Here is an 18,585-nt window from a genome sequence, read left to right as displayed (position 1 = left end):
GTTACACACGTCACACACGCACTGCCACAGGTTACACACGTCACACACGCACTGCCACAGGTAACACACGTCACACACGCACTGCCACAGGTTACACACGTCACACACGCACTGCCACAGGTAACACACGTCACACACGCACTGCCACAGGTAACACACGTCACACACGCACTGCCACAGGTTACACACGTCACACACGCACTGCCACAGGTAACACACGTCACACACGCACTGCCACAGGTAACACACGTCACACACGCACTGCCACAGGTTACAAACGTCACACACACACTGCCACAGGTTACACACGTCACACACACTGCCACAGGTAACACACGTCACACACACTGCCACAGGTAACACACGTCACACACGCACTGCCACAGGTTACACACGTCACACGCACTGCCACAGGTTACACACGTCACACACGCACTGCCACAGGTAACACACGTCACACACGCACTGCCACAGGTAACACACGTCACACACACACTGCCACAGGTTACAAACGTCACACACACACTGCCACAGGTTACACACGTCACACACACTGCCACAGGTAACACACGTCACACACGCACTGCCACAGGTTACACACGTCACACGCACTGCCACAGGTTACACACGTCACACACGCACTGCCACAGGTTACACACGTCACACACGCACTGCCACAGGTAACACACGTCACACACGCACTGCCACAGGTTACACACGTCACACACGCACTGCCACAGGTTACACACGTCACACACGCACTGCCACAGGTAACACACGTCACACACGCACTGCCACAGGTTACACACGTCACACACGCACTGCCACAGGTAACACACGTCACACACGCACTGCCACAGGTTACAAACGTCACACACGTACTGCCACAGGTAACACACGCCACACACACACTGTCACAGGTAACACGCGTCACACGCACTGCCACAGGTTACACACATCACACGCACTGCCACAGGTAACACACGCCACACACTGCCACAGGTTACACACGTCACACACACTGCCACAGGTTACACACGTCACACACGCACTGCCACAGGTAACACACGCCACACACACGCCACACACACACTGCCACAGGTTGCCTGTTAACTTAAGGGGCGCTAACACGACACTGTTAAAAAATGTGAATCTGTGAAAACGGTGGCGGTGTTTACATGCATATTATGTGTTTAGTCTTATACAGATTATTATGCAAATTACCAATTAATCAGGTCTGTGCATGGAAAACTCCTGCCAGTTGCATGAATTAACATCAGTGGATAATGCATTTCTAATGACAAAACACATTGAATACTAGCAGAGGTCACTGAGTGAGGTGCAGCACGACTTGAGCTGTCCAGAATGCTTGATATTAAGTGCTTTAGACTAACTCAAGACTAACTTCAATACAGTGAAATATAGACCTATAGCAATTTAAACAGGCTTTTGCTCCTTTGATAACCTGCTGGATGATATTATTGTCAACTATACCATCTTGCAGAATGGACCTTGAAGCAGGATCATCATCAGTCCGTTTAATGTTGTTTTGTGTTTCTTGGCGCTGAAGGAATTTGCTGCTCTTACAAAGGAAGTGAATATGTGTCGCGAGCATCTTCTGGAGCGAGAGGAGGAGATCGCCGAGCTCAAGGCAGAGAGAAACAACACACGCGTGAGTTCTCTGACCTTTACAAGTTTATGGAAGTTACATACAAAAAAAATATTTATGTACAAAACCCATTTACAGAAAAGTTGGGACATTTTGTAAAATGCAGTAAAAACCACAATCTGTGATTTAATTCTCTTGAACCTTTTTTTTTTAATTGACAAATGTACAAAGAAAAGATTTCTAATGTTTTCATTGACCAACGTAATTTTGTTTTGTAAATATAAAGAAATTATGATTTTGATGGCTGCAACACACGCCAAAAAAGTTGAGATGGAGGCAAAATGAAAGTGGAAAGATTATATAATACCCAGTTAAACTCTTTTAAAACGGTGAACTGGTAATATGTGAGGGGATTGTTGGGTGTAAAAGAGCTTCTCAGTCTTAGCAAGCGAACATGGGTCATGGATCACCACTTTGTGCCAAAAATCATGAGAGAATCATCAAACAATTCAAAAATCGCATTTCTCAATGCAAGATTGCAAAGAATTGATGTCTGTCACCATCTACAATATATAATATTGTGAAAAGATTCAGGGAATCCAGAGAAATCTCAGTCTGTGTAGGGCAAGACAGGAAACTGTTGAATGTGCATGACCTTTGACCTTTCAGACAGCATTGCATTAGAAACCATCATGCTACTGTGTTAAATACAGCCACATGTGCTCAGGAGGACTTCGGAAGACCCTTTTCACTTCACACAGTCAAGAAATGCAGCTTGAATCCCTGTGACAGCAGAAAGCCTCACATCAGCTGAGTGCAGAGATGCTGGCGAGCTCTCTGGGCCGAGCTCATCTCAGATGGGCTAACACACAGTGGAGGCGTGTGCTGTGGTCAGATGAGGCCATGCTTCTGCTTGAGTTCTCAGTCCCAAAGATGACAGGGAGCATCGAGACATGATGGGCCAGATTTATGGAGAGTCAGACAGTGACGACCACGGACTGTTGAGCAGAAGTCTGAAGCCCGGAACACACCAAACCGACGCCAAAGAACTAGCGCTGGTTTTTTTTTTTCATGTTTTTTCTTTTGGTTGAAAACTGAACACGAAAAACTGAGTTTGAAAAAAAAGAACGAACTTTAAGACATGATGGTGAATCAAGGACTATCGTGATTTTGGTGTTGTTTGTTTGTGAAATCTTCAACTGAACTTGAACAGCAACCTACTTACTGTCTGTTTGCCTTACATCTTTTGTTATTTGTCATGTGAGGTAAAGGAAAAAATACAAACTCTGTGAAAATTTAACTTTGTGTAGTTTATTTTTTATTTATTTTTTTGCAAAAATGTTTTCTTAAAATATACATATTTTTGACCAAACCCTTCAATCTCTGACTGTGCTGTGTGTCATTTAAGCCCTATTCTATATTATTGTGGGTATTTGAAGGAATTTATTTTCGTTTTTTGTGTAACAGTGGTTTGAGTTATCTTCGGGGAAATTTAACTTCATTATATATATTTTTTTTACTTGACAAGTTTTACTTGTCTGGCGCCCGAACAATTTAAATTTATTGAGTCAAATTTGATTTGGGGCTGCCACCGTTACAAAGTGAAATTACTGAACTTAAATATACAAGCTTGATAAAAATGATCATTCTAGAAGAAAATTTCAGATGGCACTTAGAGGCTTTTGCATCTGAACTCTTCATATACACTGTATATATAATATACACTGTGTTATGTTCACTGTATATAACATTTGTTCTCCTTTATTAGGAGTATCAGCCTTTTAGCATTCACACTTCTTCATTCAGTGGATCACAGTAATTCACCACAGCACCATTTTCTTTTTCCATTCACTGCACCAAGAAGTCTGCTACAAGTTTTCATATCACCAGCCAGTCATTAACTGATTTTAGTCTCTTCATAACGGTGGTTTATTAAGGCTGATATGATCAGTTATTTGGACGGCCAGCGTTTCTCTCTCATCACATTCAGTTCAAGGTTTAAATCCTTTGATTTCTGAGTGCAGTTGAGATGGAGTTGTGTGTGATGTGTGTGTGTTGTCTCTCCTCAGTTGCTGCTGGAGCATCTGGAGTGTCTGGTGTCTCGTCACGAGCGCTCTCTGAGGATGACGGTCGTGAAGCGTCAGGCTCAGTCTCCCGCGGGAGTCTCCAGTGAGGTGGAGGTGCTCAAGGCCCTCAAGTCTCTCTTCGAGCACCACAAGGCCCTGGACGAGAAGGTAGCGCGTCGGGAACCCTCAGGTGCCGTTCTGTGGCAGCTGTGGGCTGAGCTTCACGCGTGTGTGTGTGTGTGTTTCAGGTGCGTGAGCGTCTGCGAGTGGCTCTGGAGAGATGCAGTCTGCTGGAGGAACAGCTGACCGCCTCACATAAAGAGGTGAGACTCACTCATGCTCTCAGTTCTGCATCGGCACGGCTGGGTTAAAGGGTCATCGATGCAACATTCACTTTTATATGGGGTTTGCCTGTAAGTGTGTCTTTGCAGTGTGGACACAACCATCATATAATGGAAAAAAATCCTTTCTCTCCTTTTTTCTTTTTTTTATCCTCAAAAAGCCTAAACACTCTCAATAATAAAGCCGTTTGGATTTTCTGAGCAATATGATGTCATATTGCTCATGCTCCGCCCACGACTGCAGACGGACTGTCCCGTATTAGCATATTTCCCGTATTAGCATGTTTGCCCCTCAGCCGTTTGTATACTGTCCTCCAAGGCATCACTTCACGTGTCTTGTGCAGTTGCTCGTCATCATGTAAAGAGACGTGCACAGAATCGGCTCACTGTGAACAGAGCTGTCTTTGAGGATGTAAAAAGGTTGTTTTTTTACACAATCATTGAGGAATTTTAACCAAAGAATGTTACAAACTTTACATGAAGACCCTAAAGAATCACACCAGCTTGTGTAAAATGCTTGCGGTTGTGTTGTAGCTGGCGTTCGTGAAGGAGCAGAGCAGTCAGAGGAAGGTGTTCGTGGACGGCTCCGCAGAACTCAACCATGAGGACGCTCCAAACACTAATGGCAAGGTAAACACTTCTGTCCGTCCACTCAACCAAAACTTTCACGCTTCTAAACCAGATCGTAAACGTCTGGTGCCATTTAGCCCCCGATTAAAGGGATTCTCAAGCCATTACCCAGGTGCATATGGCTCTCTTCAGATTGACACACAGTTTTTTAGAAAAATGATCTGTCCGTTGAGGACTTGAATCAAGACTTAAACTAGAAATATATTTTTAGTTTTTGCTTTGCTATTAAGTTTGTTACTGAGAATCTGGGAATGACACTGTGGAAAACTGCTCAGTCGAGTCTGAGAAACAGAAGCGTGATCGTTTCACTCTTAATACTTGGTGCTTGTTGTAGTTTCCCGAAGTCTTCCTGAAGCAGCAGGACAGTGAGGTGTGTGTGTGTGTGTGTGTGTTTACAGCAGCGCCTGTCAGACGCGTCTCTGTACGCCGAGGAGGATTGTGGGAAGAACGGGGACCTGCAGGAGGCGATGGACACACAGAGTAAAGAGCTCCTGCACATGAAGGAGTGTGTGTCGACTCTGAGCGCTCGAGTGTGTGAGCTGGAGGAGGATCTGGACACGGCCCGCAGAGACCTGATCAAGTCTGAGGACCTCAACAGCCGACTGCAGAGAGACATACGCGAGGTGTGTGTGTGTGTGTGTGACCGACTGCAGAGAGACATACGCGAGGTGTGTGTGTGTGTTAGGGCTGCACGATTATGACAAAAATCATAATTGCCGATTATTCCCTTGAAATTGTAATTGCGATTATTAATTACGATTATCACAATTTACATTGAAATATATATATATATATATATAGGCATATTATTATACATGTTTACTTAAAAATTGTGGACACACACAGTGTCCCCCTTTACTTACCATACACATAAATTGTAAGAATATGACTAATAGTAAAGACTACTAAACACAAGGCCTATGCTAAAGCTATTAAATAGCAGTCCCAACTAGCTTTTCAATGTTGGTATGAGCCACCACAGTCATTTAAAAATATAAAAAATAACACAAAGTGAAAATAAAGTGGCATTTTGTGGTTGATATCGAAACGACAGTTACCATGGTGAATACACAATATTAACAAGAACTGTTAATGAAAAATGGAAAATGCTCCTGGTGAATAGAATGAAAATCATCCCTGCGTGCAAATCCTTCTCAGCTAACACACGACGTACCAATAACGTGATTTATTGGTATTTTACTTTTATTCCGTGACTTACTAGGCTAATTTACAACGTAACGTTGCATGCTCGTAGTTTCCTTTGCACTTTATACACAGCGCGCGCCGCCGCATTTGCGCGTGCAATTGAAAAGTGCGCGCTACGAGCACAGTATAACGGCTGACATGACAGGAACGTCCGTTTTTCTGAGGTGAAAGACTTTTTATTTCAGCGTACACATATGTCACTGCCTGGTAGTTCCTATTGTGCTGGGTTTTCTGAAGTAGTTGTGATTCGCCTCTCACAACATAACATGCTCTAAATGCACGCAGAGTGGATTTTTTTTTTTTTTTTTGTAATCGCGGCTTTGAACGATTACGTAATCGTGGCATCCATAATCGTAATCGCGATTAGAAATTCGATTAATTGTGCAGCCCTAGTGTGTGTGTGACCGACTGCAGAGAGACATACGCGAGGTGTGTGTGTGTGTGTGTGACCGACTGCAGAGAGACATACGCGAGGTGTGTGTGTGACCGACTGCAGAGAGACATACGCGAGGTGTGTGTGTGTGTGTGTGTGTGTGTGTGTGTGTGTGTGTGTGTGTGTGTGTGTGACCGACTGCAGAGAGACATACGCGAGGTGTGTGTGTGTGTGTGTGTGTGTGACCGACTGCAGTTAGACATACGCGAGGTGTGTGTGTGTGTGTGTGACCGACTGCAGAGAGACATACGTGAGGTACGACAGGTGTGTGTGTGTGTGTGTGTGTGTGTGTGTGTGTGACCGACTGCAGAGAGACATACGTGAGGTACGTCAGGTGTGTGTGTGTGTGTGTGTGTGTGTGTGACTGACTGCAGAGAGACATACGTGAGGTACGTCAGGTGTGTGTGTGTGTGTGTGTGACCGACTGCAGAGAGACATACGTGAGGTACGTCAGGTGTGTGTGTGTGTGTGTGTGTGTGTGTGTGTGTGTGTGACCGACTGCAGAGAGACATACGTGAGGTACGACAGGTGTGTGTGTGTGTGTGTGTGTGTGTGTGTGACTGACTGCAGAGAGACATACGTGAGGTACGTCAGGTGTGTGTGTGTGTGTGTGTGTGTGTGTGTGTGTGTGTGACCGACTGCAGAGAGACATACGTGAGGTACGTCAGGTGTGTGTGTGTGTGTGTGTGTGTGTGACTGACTGCAGAGAGACATACGTGAGGTACGTCAGGTGTGTGTGTGTGTGTGTGTGTGTGTGTGTGTGTGTGTGTGTGACCGACTGCAGAGAGACATACGCGAGGTACGACAGGTGTGTGTGTGTGTGTGTGTGACCGACTGCAGAGAGACGTACGCGAGGTACGACAGGTGTGTGTGTGTGTGTGTGTGTGTGACCGACTGCAGAGAGACATACGCGAGGTACGACAGGTGTGTGTGTGTGTGTGTGTGTGTGACCGACTGCAGAGAGACGTACGCGAGGTACGACAGGTGTGTGTGTGTGTGTGTGTGTGTGTGTGTGTGACTGACTGCAGAGAGACATACGTGAGGTACGTCAGGTGTGTGTGTGTGTGTGTGTGTGTGTGTGTGACCGACTGCAGAGAGACATACGTGAGGTACGACAGGTGTGTGTGTGTGTGTGTGTGTGTGTGTGTGACCGACTGCAGAGAGACATACGCGCGGTACGACAGGTGTGTGTGTGTGTGTGTGTGTGTGTGTGTGTGTGTGTGACTGACTGCAGAGAGACATACGCGAGGTACGTCAGGTGTGTGTGTGACTGGGTTTCACTCTTCCCGTGTTCTGTGTCGGTAGAGGCACATGATTACAGCACTGACACACGGGGAAACTCAGATTTGTGCTGGGTTTTCTGAAGTAGTTGTGATTCGCCTCTCATAACATAACATGCTCTAAATGCACGCAGAGTGGATTTTTTTTTTTTTTTTTTTTGTAATCGCGGCTTTGAACGATTACGTAATCGTGGCATCCATAATCGTAATCGCGATTAGAAATTCGATTAATTGTGCAGCCCTAGTGTGTGTGTGACCGACTGCAGAGAGACATACGCGAGGTGTGTGTGTGACCGACTGCAGAGAGACATACGCGAGGTGTGTCTGTGTGTGTGTGTGTGTGTGTGTGTGTGTGTGTGTGACCGACTGCAGAGAGACATACGCGAGGTGTGTCTGTGTGTGTGTGTGTGTGTGACCGACTGCAGTTAGACATACGCGAGGTGTGTGTGTGTGTGTGTGACCGACTGCAGAGAGACATACGTGAGGTACGACAGGTGTGTGTGTGTGTGTGTGTGTGTGTGTGTGTGACCGACTGCAGAGAGACATACACGAGGTACGGCAGGTGTGTGTGTGTGTGTGTGTGACCGACTGCAGAGAGACATACGTGAGGTACGTCAGGTGTGTGTGTGTGTGTGTGTGTGTGTGTGTGTGTGTGTGTGACCGACTGCAGAGAGACATACGTGAGGTACGTCAGGTGTGTGTGTGTGTGTGTGACTGACTGCAGAGAGACATACGTGAGGTACGTCAGGTGTGTGTGTGTGTGTGTGTGTGTGTGTGACCGACTGCAGAGAGACATACGCGAGGTACGACAGGTGTGTGTGTGTGTGTGTGACCGACTGCAGAGAGACGTACGCGAGGTACGACAGGTGTGTGTGTGTGTGTGTGTGTGTGTGTGTGTGTGACTGACTGCAGAGAGACATACGTGAGGTACGTCAGGTGTGTGTGACTGGGTTTCACTCTTCCCGTGTTCTGTGTCGGTAGAGGCACATGATTACAGCACTGACACACGGGGAAACTCAGATTTTCATGATCTGTCCTTTAAAGGTCGTATCAGTGATTTCAGGCCCAAACATAAATGATCACATTCATCTAATCTTCCCTAACGATCCGCTGGCTGCCCCCCCCCCATAAGCAGGCCGTCGGGGGGGGGGGGGGGGGGGGGGTGCTGTGAGGTTTCCGCGTGCAGCCGTCATAGGATCACAACCCCCCCCCCCCCCCGTCGGTGATTGGTTGGAACACTATTTATTTTGGTTTTGGGTGTTGGTGAAACCGACTGTTTGTGTGCCGATCTCAGATCTAGGACGCGGTGTTCTGACGGCCTGCTTATGGGGGGGCAGCCAGCGGATCGTTAGGGAAGATTGTGATATGACCTTTAAGTGGCACCGAAATCTGCGTTTTGATTGGGTCTGGTCACAAACCGGTTACATATGGCGCTTTTCCATTACCAGTACCAGCTCGACTCGACTCGACTCGCATTGCAGATAGTACCTCCACAATAGTACCTGGTCGTCATAGTGACGCCGCAGGAAACTGCCGTGATCTTCTACGCGACACACACACGCTACCCACACACCCGCTACCCACACACACAGGACAGTGGAGGAAATCGAGTGTATGCTGTTTTTGGATGTTTTTGTTTTTGCTGTTTTTTATTCAGGATACTCCGTCTGGCGCGTGCAATGATGACGCAGTGAGTAGTGACGATTCTCTCTGACCAATCAGCAGTCTGCCGTGTTTTTACGTCACATTTCGGTATCGCCTCAGCTCGCTCAGCTCGCTCAGAACCTCGCCGGAGGTGGTACGGAGAAAAGTACCTGGAAGCAGGTTAGGGTACAACTTTTACACCGTGGAAAACCAAACAAAGGCGAGGCGAGTCGAGCTGGTACTGTGTAGTGGAAAAGCGACAATAGGCACCGGGTTCCAGAACCCAACACTAGTGACCGTACGCTGTGTGTGTGTGTGTGTGTGTTCCTCTCAGTCTGTGGCCCAGAAGGAGGACATGGAGGAGCGGATCACCACGCTGGAGAAGCGCTACCTGGCGGCTCAGAGGGAAGCCACGTCTGTGCACGACCTCAACGACAAGCTGGAGAACGAGATCGCCAACAAGGACTCGCTGTTCTGCCAGGTCTGAGCCCAGCGCCTTCCCAGCATCCCTCACACACACTCTTCCCAGCATCCCTCACACACACAACACACACTCTTCCCAGCATCCCTCACAGACACAACACACACTCTTCCCAGCATCCCTCACAGACACAACACACTCTTCCCAGCATCCCTCACAGACACAACACACACTCTTCCCAGCATCCCTCACACACACAACACACACTCTTCCCAGCATCCCTCACAGACACAACACACACTCTTCCCAGCATCCCTCACAGACACAACACACTCTTCCCAGCATCCCTCACACACACAACACACACTCTTCCCAGCATCCCTCACAGACACAACACACACTCTTCCCAGCATCCCTCACAGACACAACACACTCTTCCCAGCATCCCTCACAGACACAACACACACTCTTCCCAGCATCCCTCACAGACACAACACACACTCTTCCCAGCATCCCTCACAGACACAACACACACTCTTGCCAGCATCCCTCACAGACACAACACACACTCTTCCCAGCATCCCTCACAGACACAACACACACTCTTCCCAGCATCCCTCACACACACAACACACACTCTTCCCAGCATCCCTCACAGACACAACACACTCTTCCCAGCATCCCTCACAGACACAACACACTCTTCCCAGCATCCCTCACACACACAACACACACTCTTCCCAGCATCCCTCACAGACACAACACACTCTTCCCAGCATCCCTCACAGACACAACACACACTCTTCCCAGCATCCCTCACAGACACAACACACTCTTCCCAGCATCCCTCACACACACAACACACACTCTTCCCAGCATCCCTCACAGACACAACACACTCTTCCCAGCATCCCTCACACACACAACACACACTCTTCCCAGCATCCCTCACAGACACAACACACACTCTTCCCAGCATCCCTCACAGACACAACACACACTCTTCCCAGCATCCCTCACAGACACAACACACACTCTTCCCAGCATCCCTCACAGACACAACACACACTCTTCCCAGCATCCCTCACAGACACAACACACACTCTTCCCAGCATCCCTCACAGACACAACACACACTCTTCCCAGCATCCCTCACACACACAACACACACTCTTCCCAGCATCCCTCACAGACACAACACACACTCTTCCCAGCATCCCTCACAGACACAACACACACTCTTCCCAGCATCCCTCACAGACACAACACACTCTTCCCAGCATCCCTCACAGACACAACACACACTCTTCCCAGCATCCCTCACAGACACAACACACACTCTTCCCAGCATCCCTCACAGACACAACACACACTCTTCCCAGCATCCCTCACAGACACAACACACACTCTTCCCAGCATCCCTCACACACACAACACACACTCTTCCCAGCATCCCTCACAGACACAACACACTCTTCCCAGCATCCCTCACAGACACAACACACACTCTTCCCAGCATCCCTCACAGACACAACACACTCTTCCCAGCATCCCTCACACACACAACACACACTCTTCCCAGCATCCCTCACAGACACAACACACTCTTCCCAGCATCCCTCACAGACACAACACACACTCTTCCCAGCATCCCTCACAGACACAACACACACTCTTCCCAGCATCCCTCACAGACACAACACACACTGCTTCTGTCTCACACACTCTTCCCAGCATCCCTCACAGACACAACACACACTCTTCCCAGCATCCCTCACACACACAACACACACTCTTCCCAGCATCCCTCACAGACACAACACACTCTTCCCAGCATCCCTCACAGACACAACACACTCTTCCCAGCATCCCTCACAGACACAACACACACTCTTCCCAGCATCCCTCACAGACACAACACACTCTTCCCAGCATCCCTCACAGACACAACACACACTCTTCCCAGCATCCCTCACAGACACAACACACTCTTCCCAGCATCCCTCACAGACACAACACACTCTTCCCAGCATCCCTCACAGACACAACACACACTCTTCCCAGCATCCCTCACAGACACAACACACACTCTTCCCAGCATCCCTCACACACACAACACACACTCTTCCCAGCATCCCTCACAGACACAACACACACTCTTCCCAGCATCCCTCACACACACAACACACACTCTTCCCAGCATCCCTCACAGACACAACACACACTCTTCCCAGCATCCCTCACAGACACAACACACACTGCTTCTGTCTCACACACTCTTCCCAGCATCCCTCACAGACACAACACACTCTTCCCAGCATCCCTCACAGACACAACACACTCTTCCCAGCATCCCTCACAGACACAACACACTCTTCCCAGCATCCCTCACAGACACAACACACACTCTTCCCAGCATCCCTCACAGACACAACACACAATGCTTCTGTCTCACACACTCTTCCCAGCATCCCTCACAGACACAACACACACTCTTCCCAGCATCCCTCACAGACACAACACACACTCTTCCCAGCATCCCTCACAGACACAACACACTCTTCCCAGCATCCCTCACAGACACAACACACACTCTTCCCAGCATCCCTCACACACACAACACACACTCTTCCCAGCATCCCTCACAGACACAACACACACTCTTCCCAGCATCCCTCACAGACACAACACACACTGCTTCTGTCTCACACACTCTTCCCAGCATCCCTCACAGACACAACACACACTGCTTCTGTCTCACACACTCTTCCCAGCATCCCTCACAGACACAACACACACTGCTTCTGTCTCACACACTCTTCCCAGCATCCCTCACAGACACAACACACACTGCTTCTGTCTCACACACTCTTCCCAGCATCCCTCACAGACACAACACACTCTTCCCAGCATCCCTCACAGACACAACACACACTCTTCCCAGCATCCCTCACAGACACAACACACACTCTTCCCAGCATCCCTCACAGACACAACACACTCTTCCCTGCATCCCTCACAGACACAACACACACTCTTCCCAGCATCCCTCACAGACACAACACACTCTTCCCAGCATCCCTCACAGACACAACACACTCTTCCCAGCATCCCTCACAGACACAACACACACTCTTCCCAGCATCCCTCACAGACACAACACACACTCTTCCCAGCATCCCTCACAGACACAACACACTCTTCCCAGCATCCCTCACAGACACAACACACTCTTCCCAGCATCCCTCACAGACACAACACACACTCTTCCCAGCATCCCTCACAGACACAACACACACTCTTCCCAGCATCCCTCACAGACACAACACACACTCTTCCCAGCATCCCTCACACACACAACACACACTCTTCCCAGCATCCCTCACAGACACAACACACACTCTTCCCAGCATCCCTCACACACACAACACACACTCTTCCCAGCATCCCTCACAGACACAACACACACTGCTTCTGTCTCACACACTCTTCCCAGCATCCCTCACAGACACAACACACTCTTCCCAGCATCCCTCACAGACACAACACACTCTTCCCAGCATCCCTCACAGACACAACACACTCTTCCCAGCATCCCTCACAGACACAACACACACTCTTCCCAGCATCCCTCACAGACACAACACACACTCTTCCCAGCATCCCTCACAGACACAACACACACTCTTCCCAGCATCCCTCACAGACACAACACACACTCTTCCCAGCATCCCTCACACACACAACACACACTCTTCCCAGCATCCCTCACAGACACAACACACACTCTTCCCAGCATCCCTCACACACACAACACACACTCTTCCCAGCATCCCTCACAGACACAACACACACTGCTTCTGTCTCACACACTCTTCCCAGCATCCCTCACAGACACAACACACTCTTCCCAGCATCCCTCACAGACACAACACACTCTTCCCAGCATCCCTCACAGACACAACACACACTCTTCCCAGCATCCCTCACAGACACAACACACACTCTTCCCAGCATCCCTCACAGACACAACACACAATGCTTCTGTCTCACACACTCTTCCCAGCATCCCTCACAGACACAACACACACTCTTCCCAGCATCCCTCACAGACACAACACACACTCTTCCCAGCATCCCTCACAGACACAACACACTCTTCCCAGCATCCCTCACAGACACAACACACACTCTTCCCAGCATCCCTCACACACACAACACACACTCTTCCCAGCATCCCTCACAGACACAACACACACTCTTCCCAGCATCCCTCACAGACACAACACACACTGCTTCTGTCTCACACACTCTTCCCAGCATCCCTCACAGACACAACACACACTGCTTCTGTCTCACACACTCTTCCCAGCATCCCTCACAGACACAACACACACTGCTTCTGTCTCACACACTCTTCCCAGCATCCCTCACAGACACAACACACACTTTTCCCAGCATCCCTCACAGACACAACACACACTGCTTCTGTCTCACACACTCTTCCCAGCATCCCTCACAGACACAACACACACTGCTTCTGTCTCACACACTCTTCCCAGCATCCCTCACAGACACAACACACACTGCTAATGAAATGCTTCAGTCGCCCACAAATCAGGTTTTCAGTCTTTTAGATGACCCATGATCCTCTTCATGCGACCCTCGTCCTGACCTTCACCCGGCAGCTCTATAGTTTCATGTATAAACACACTGTCAAACATCAATATTATTAATGTGTATAAAATGTTATTTGGAAAATATTTAGTTTTCAGTTCACCCCCCCCCCCATTTCCAGTACATTTTTACACATTTAATCAATTTATTTATTTAAATCAAATTCTATTTATTATAATTGTTTTATTTTAATCAAATGTAAATATTTATTTTAGTTCAAGATTTAGTTGTTTTAATCTTTTTGTTTTGTTTTTTTAAATCAAATTTTACTTATTTTATTTTTTTATATTAATCAAATTTACTTTGTTTAATCTTATTTTTATTATTTATTCGTTTTTACATGTTTGTTTTTTTCCTCCCAAACCCCTGCTCTAGAACAGACTCGTGGTTTCTAACGTCATCGTACGGGTCAAAGTTATCGATCTCTCTTTCAAGCCAGAAATCATGAGGGTATTAAGATCCTGTTCCATGAAGATATTTAGTAAATGTCCTTCCGTTTGTGAGTGAGTGGAGGAACACAATCATGAACTCTGAGGAGATTTTCTCAATGCTTAGATTTTTCTGCACCCTCAGATTCCAGATTTTCATTTTGCATCTTGGCCAAATACTGTCCTATCCTGACAAGCCACACATGGATGGAAAGCTTGTTTCCTCAGTCTCCCTGTGGCTGCTTTAGTGCTCCTGGGTCACATGTCACAGATTATCACCAATTTAAGAAAAAAGTTGAAGTGGTTTTGTGCCGTAAGCATTAAAAGATTGTGTGATCAGTGAGGACTGTGCCAGTGATGTGCGTGTGTCTGATGAGCGGTGTGTGTGTGTGCCGGTGTGATATGCATGCGTCTGATGATCGGTGTGTGTGTGTGTGTGTGCAGGTGGAGGAGAAGAGCCGGCAGCTGCAGGAGAGACTGGAGCTGGCGGAGCAGAAGCTTCAGCAAACTCTTCGTAAAGCAGAGACGCTGCCCGAGGTGGAGGCAGAGCTGGCCCAGAGAGTCGTGGCGCTCACTAAGGTGTGTGTGTGTGTGTGTGTGTGTGTGAGAGAGAGACGGGGACGAGTCCACTCCTCTAACCCCAGTCGGCTCGTGTTCATCATGTCACCCGCCTGGATCCAGATCCTCCACTCATCAGCTCTTCACTAACTCCGTCTCAGCCTGATGAATCTGCTGTGTTTGCTGCTGTAGTTTTCTCATGCGTGTGTGTGTGTGTGTGTGTGTGTGTCGCAGGCAGAGGAGCGTCATGGTAACGTGGAGGAGCGTCTCAGACAGATGGAGGCTCAGCTGGAGGAGAAGAACCAGGAGCTGCTCAGGGTGTGTTCATCAGTGTTCACACACACACACACACACACACACACACACTCATGCAGTTTCGCCCGCCGGTATGCTAGTGTTATACTTTCCAAATGCTCCACGACGCATCATTGGACTGCAGTATAAACTCGATACACGAAACGCACTGGCTAACGTGAGTCTGTTTTCAATGCTAATCTTTCTAAGGCGCGTCAGCGAGAGAAGATGAACGAAGAGCACAACAAGCGCCTGTCGGAGACGGTGGACAAACTGCTGTCTGAGTCCAACGAGAGACTCCAGCTGCACCTGAAGGAGCGCATGACTGCACTGGAGGACAAGGTACACACACACACACACCGCCACACACCATCGCCACACACCATCACACGCTCACACACCTGTGCTCTGTGTTCTGTAGAACGCTCTGATCCGCGATCTGGAGCACACGAGGAAGCTGATCGAGGAGGCTCATCACGAGAAGGTCAGTGTCTCCGTTCCTCCGTGTCGATTAACCTGGACAATGCCGAGTGGCGCGTTCCACAGACGAGAATCCATGAACCGCATTATTACACCGTTTACTAAGGCTACGCGATATACAACCATTTACAATCATAATATAGTATAGTGCTATTGTGAAATCAGAACGGCTGTGATTCACTTAATAAATAAATGCGCTGTTTCGTTTTTTCCCACAGGGAAGCACGACGCTTTCATTAATTATGCAGATTACATGTTAAAGTCGCTCAGCTCGTTCACAGTGAACGCTGCTCACACACACTCCGTCTCTGCATGTGGCGTGTGTTTAGGGTTCCAATAACGTGCATTTGGGAACGCAAAAAGTCGGACGCGGTTTGTGTTTCATAGTTGCACTGTCATCATTTATATGCGTTTCTCAAACTCCGTCTCTGCGTGCTGTGTGTGTGTGAGTGTGTGTTGCTTATAACCAAATATTAAAGGTGAAGTGGACATTTGAAAGTGTTGTTGGGCCAATATTAAACAAGGATTAGATCATGCCGTAGTGTCAGTCGAGTCTCCTTCATTATACAGCGCTTTAACAGTATAGAGTTCCACAGCAGCTTTACAGTGATAACAGGAGATTACAGTAACAGTGTTCAGGCTTTACAGCAGCTCTAGAATAAAGTTATTGTCCAGATAAAGCTAGTTTTGATCGATTCACTTCCGTTGTAAAGATCATTAGTGATTAACTTAGGGGCCGCTAACACGACCTTAACGCGCTCCGGCCGCTCATCCGCACAGCAACAGTGTCTGTGGCTCGAGAACGCAAACCTTGAAACAGGTTCTAGGTTCGTTGAAGAGAATATATATATAGTGTAAGAACAGCTAACACCAGGCCGCTGGCGCCTCTGCAGGGATCTGTTATAATATGTAAGGTACATAAGTTATGTTTATAGTAGTTTATATCATTTATTTTACATGGTGTATTTTAACAGTGTTGTTCAATGAAACCCTTATAATAACTTACTTTGATACTTTATTTGAAGCAATTATTATGGCTTGCTATTATATATGTGTATTTTAAGTCTTTTTAAAGGCTGTTGTTCACTTGGATCTATTTTTTCGATCTTGAACTCTCTCTCTTGACCTGTGACCTCAGGAGCAGCTGCTCATCCAGATCGAGACCATGAGGGCGGAGCATGAGAGGGGGCGGAGCCGGAGCAACTCTCTGCTGCATCATGGGTAACTCCAGCATCTCTAATGGGAACCAGTGTTCGTGTGTTTGCTCTCTCTGATGTGCTTGTGTTCCCTAGGGCTGGACCCGAATATTCGTTTGGTGGGTTGGTATTCGATTTGAAAATTTGACATTCGTTTTTTGGGGGGTTTTTTTGCACACCTGGGATCCCCCGTGAAACGGTTCTCATTCGTGCTTGAATAAGGCCGGCGACACACTGGCTGCGTGGCGTGAGCGTCTCTGCTGTGTGGCGTGTCCGTTTTTCAGCTCCCATGTTAACAGGTTGGAGTTTGCACACTGCCTGCGTGAGACGTCTCAGGCGCGGCTCGAGCCACGCGGAAAACACATGCATGCTAGAAATAGAACCGACGCCAGTGCTCCAGCAACGGGAGTGTTCTCTGGCTAGAGCGCAGAACAGCGGAGTGTGTGTGGACAGAAGTGCATGCCTGAGCTTGTGTTTTGGGTTAAGGTCCTTGCACACTGAATCCGAAATATTCGCATGCGTTTTTTCATATCCGTCATTCTGTGGCTCTAAACTGTCAAAACACCATTCAAATGCTTGTTACGGATGCGAAAAACGCAGAAAATCGAACCCAATACGTTTTTTTTTTTTGATGGACGAAAGTTTCGGAGGCAGTGTGCAAGTGTGATTGACATAACGTGAGGTATTTATTTTTTAACGTGCGAAAATTTCGGACGCGAATTTCGCACTCAGTGTGCAAGGGCCTTTAAGCTGCGTTGCTTTGACCATGTGGAAAATGGAATAATAGAAACAAAATGTATTAGCCTTTTTACCCGTTATTATCAATCTAAATTAATCTCGTTTTTAATTTAACTTAATTTAGTTTTTCTTTATTTAAATTTTGTTTTTCTTTATTTAAATTTTGTTTTTTCTTTATTTAAATTTCGTTTTTCTTTATTTAAAGCTACCCTTTACTGTGTCAGTAATTTGTTAGTCAGAAAAATATTAGACTACCTTATTAAAAGTATTGCTTAAGTTAACAGACCTGTGTGTGTGCGTTTTATATCTCTAGTGCAGTGTCCGTTCTCGGAGCATAAGCCCTGCCCGCGTGAGGTGCGCCGCTTCCCGCTCGCGCTGTTCTGTAGTTTACTAAAAGTTTATTAATTCTGAATGTGTGGCGTCTCGCGTGTCCATCTATATTGCACCAAATGCGACACTGCACTCCCTTGTGAAGTCGATTGGATGAACGGTTCTCGAAATAATCAAAATGCAAACGGACATACAGACACATAGAGATTCCTGCCTTTATTAGAGAGAAGAATATGTTCAGCCCCCTCTCTCCG

General features: G+C 47.6%; 1 protein-coding gene across 6 annotated transcripts in view; it reads left to right on the top strand.

Moving 5' to 3' along the window:
- Positions 1-18,585, top strand: part of ppfia1 (PTPRF interacting protein alpha 1) — a 100,093-nt gene that overhangs the window by 17,906 nt on the left and 63,602 nt on the right. For all 6 annotated transcript variants that reach the window (XM_079873338.1, XM_079873336.1, XM_079873337.1 and 3 more), the window contains exons 3-13: positions 1,571-1,672; positions 3,679-3,843; positions 3,924-3,998; positions 4,551-4,646; positions 5,045-5,269; positions 9,544-9,690; positions 15,180-15,314; positions 15,528-15,611; positions 15,798-15,929; positions 16,009-16,071; positions 17,206-17,288. In XM_079873338.1, coding sequence (XP_079729464.1) covers positions 1,571-1,672; positions 3,679-3,843; positions 3,924-3,998; positions 4,551-4,646; positions 5,045-5,269; positions 9,544-9,690; positions 15,180-15,314; positions 15,528-15,611; positions 15,798-15,929; positions 16,009-16,071; positions 17,206-17,288 — 1,307 coding nt within the window. The remainder of the gene's footprint in view (positions 1-1,570; positions 1,673-3,678; positions 3,844-3,923; positions 3,999-4,550; positions 4,647-5,044; positions 5,270-9,543; positions 9,691-15,179; positions 15,315-15,527; positions 15,612-15,797; positions 15,930-16,008; positions 16,072-17,205; positions 17,289-18,585) is intronic.

The sequence above is a fragment of the Squalius cephalus genome (assembly GCF_949319135.1).
Source record: "Squalius cephalus genome assembly, chromosome: 6".
Taxonomy (NCBI): domain Eukaryota; kingdom Metazoa; phylum Chordata; class Actinopteri; order Cypriniformes; family Leuciscidae; genus Squalius; species Squalius cephalus.
This window is presented reverse-complemented; position numbering and strand designations above follow the sequence as displayed.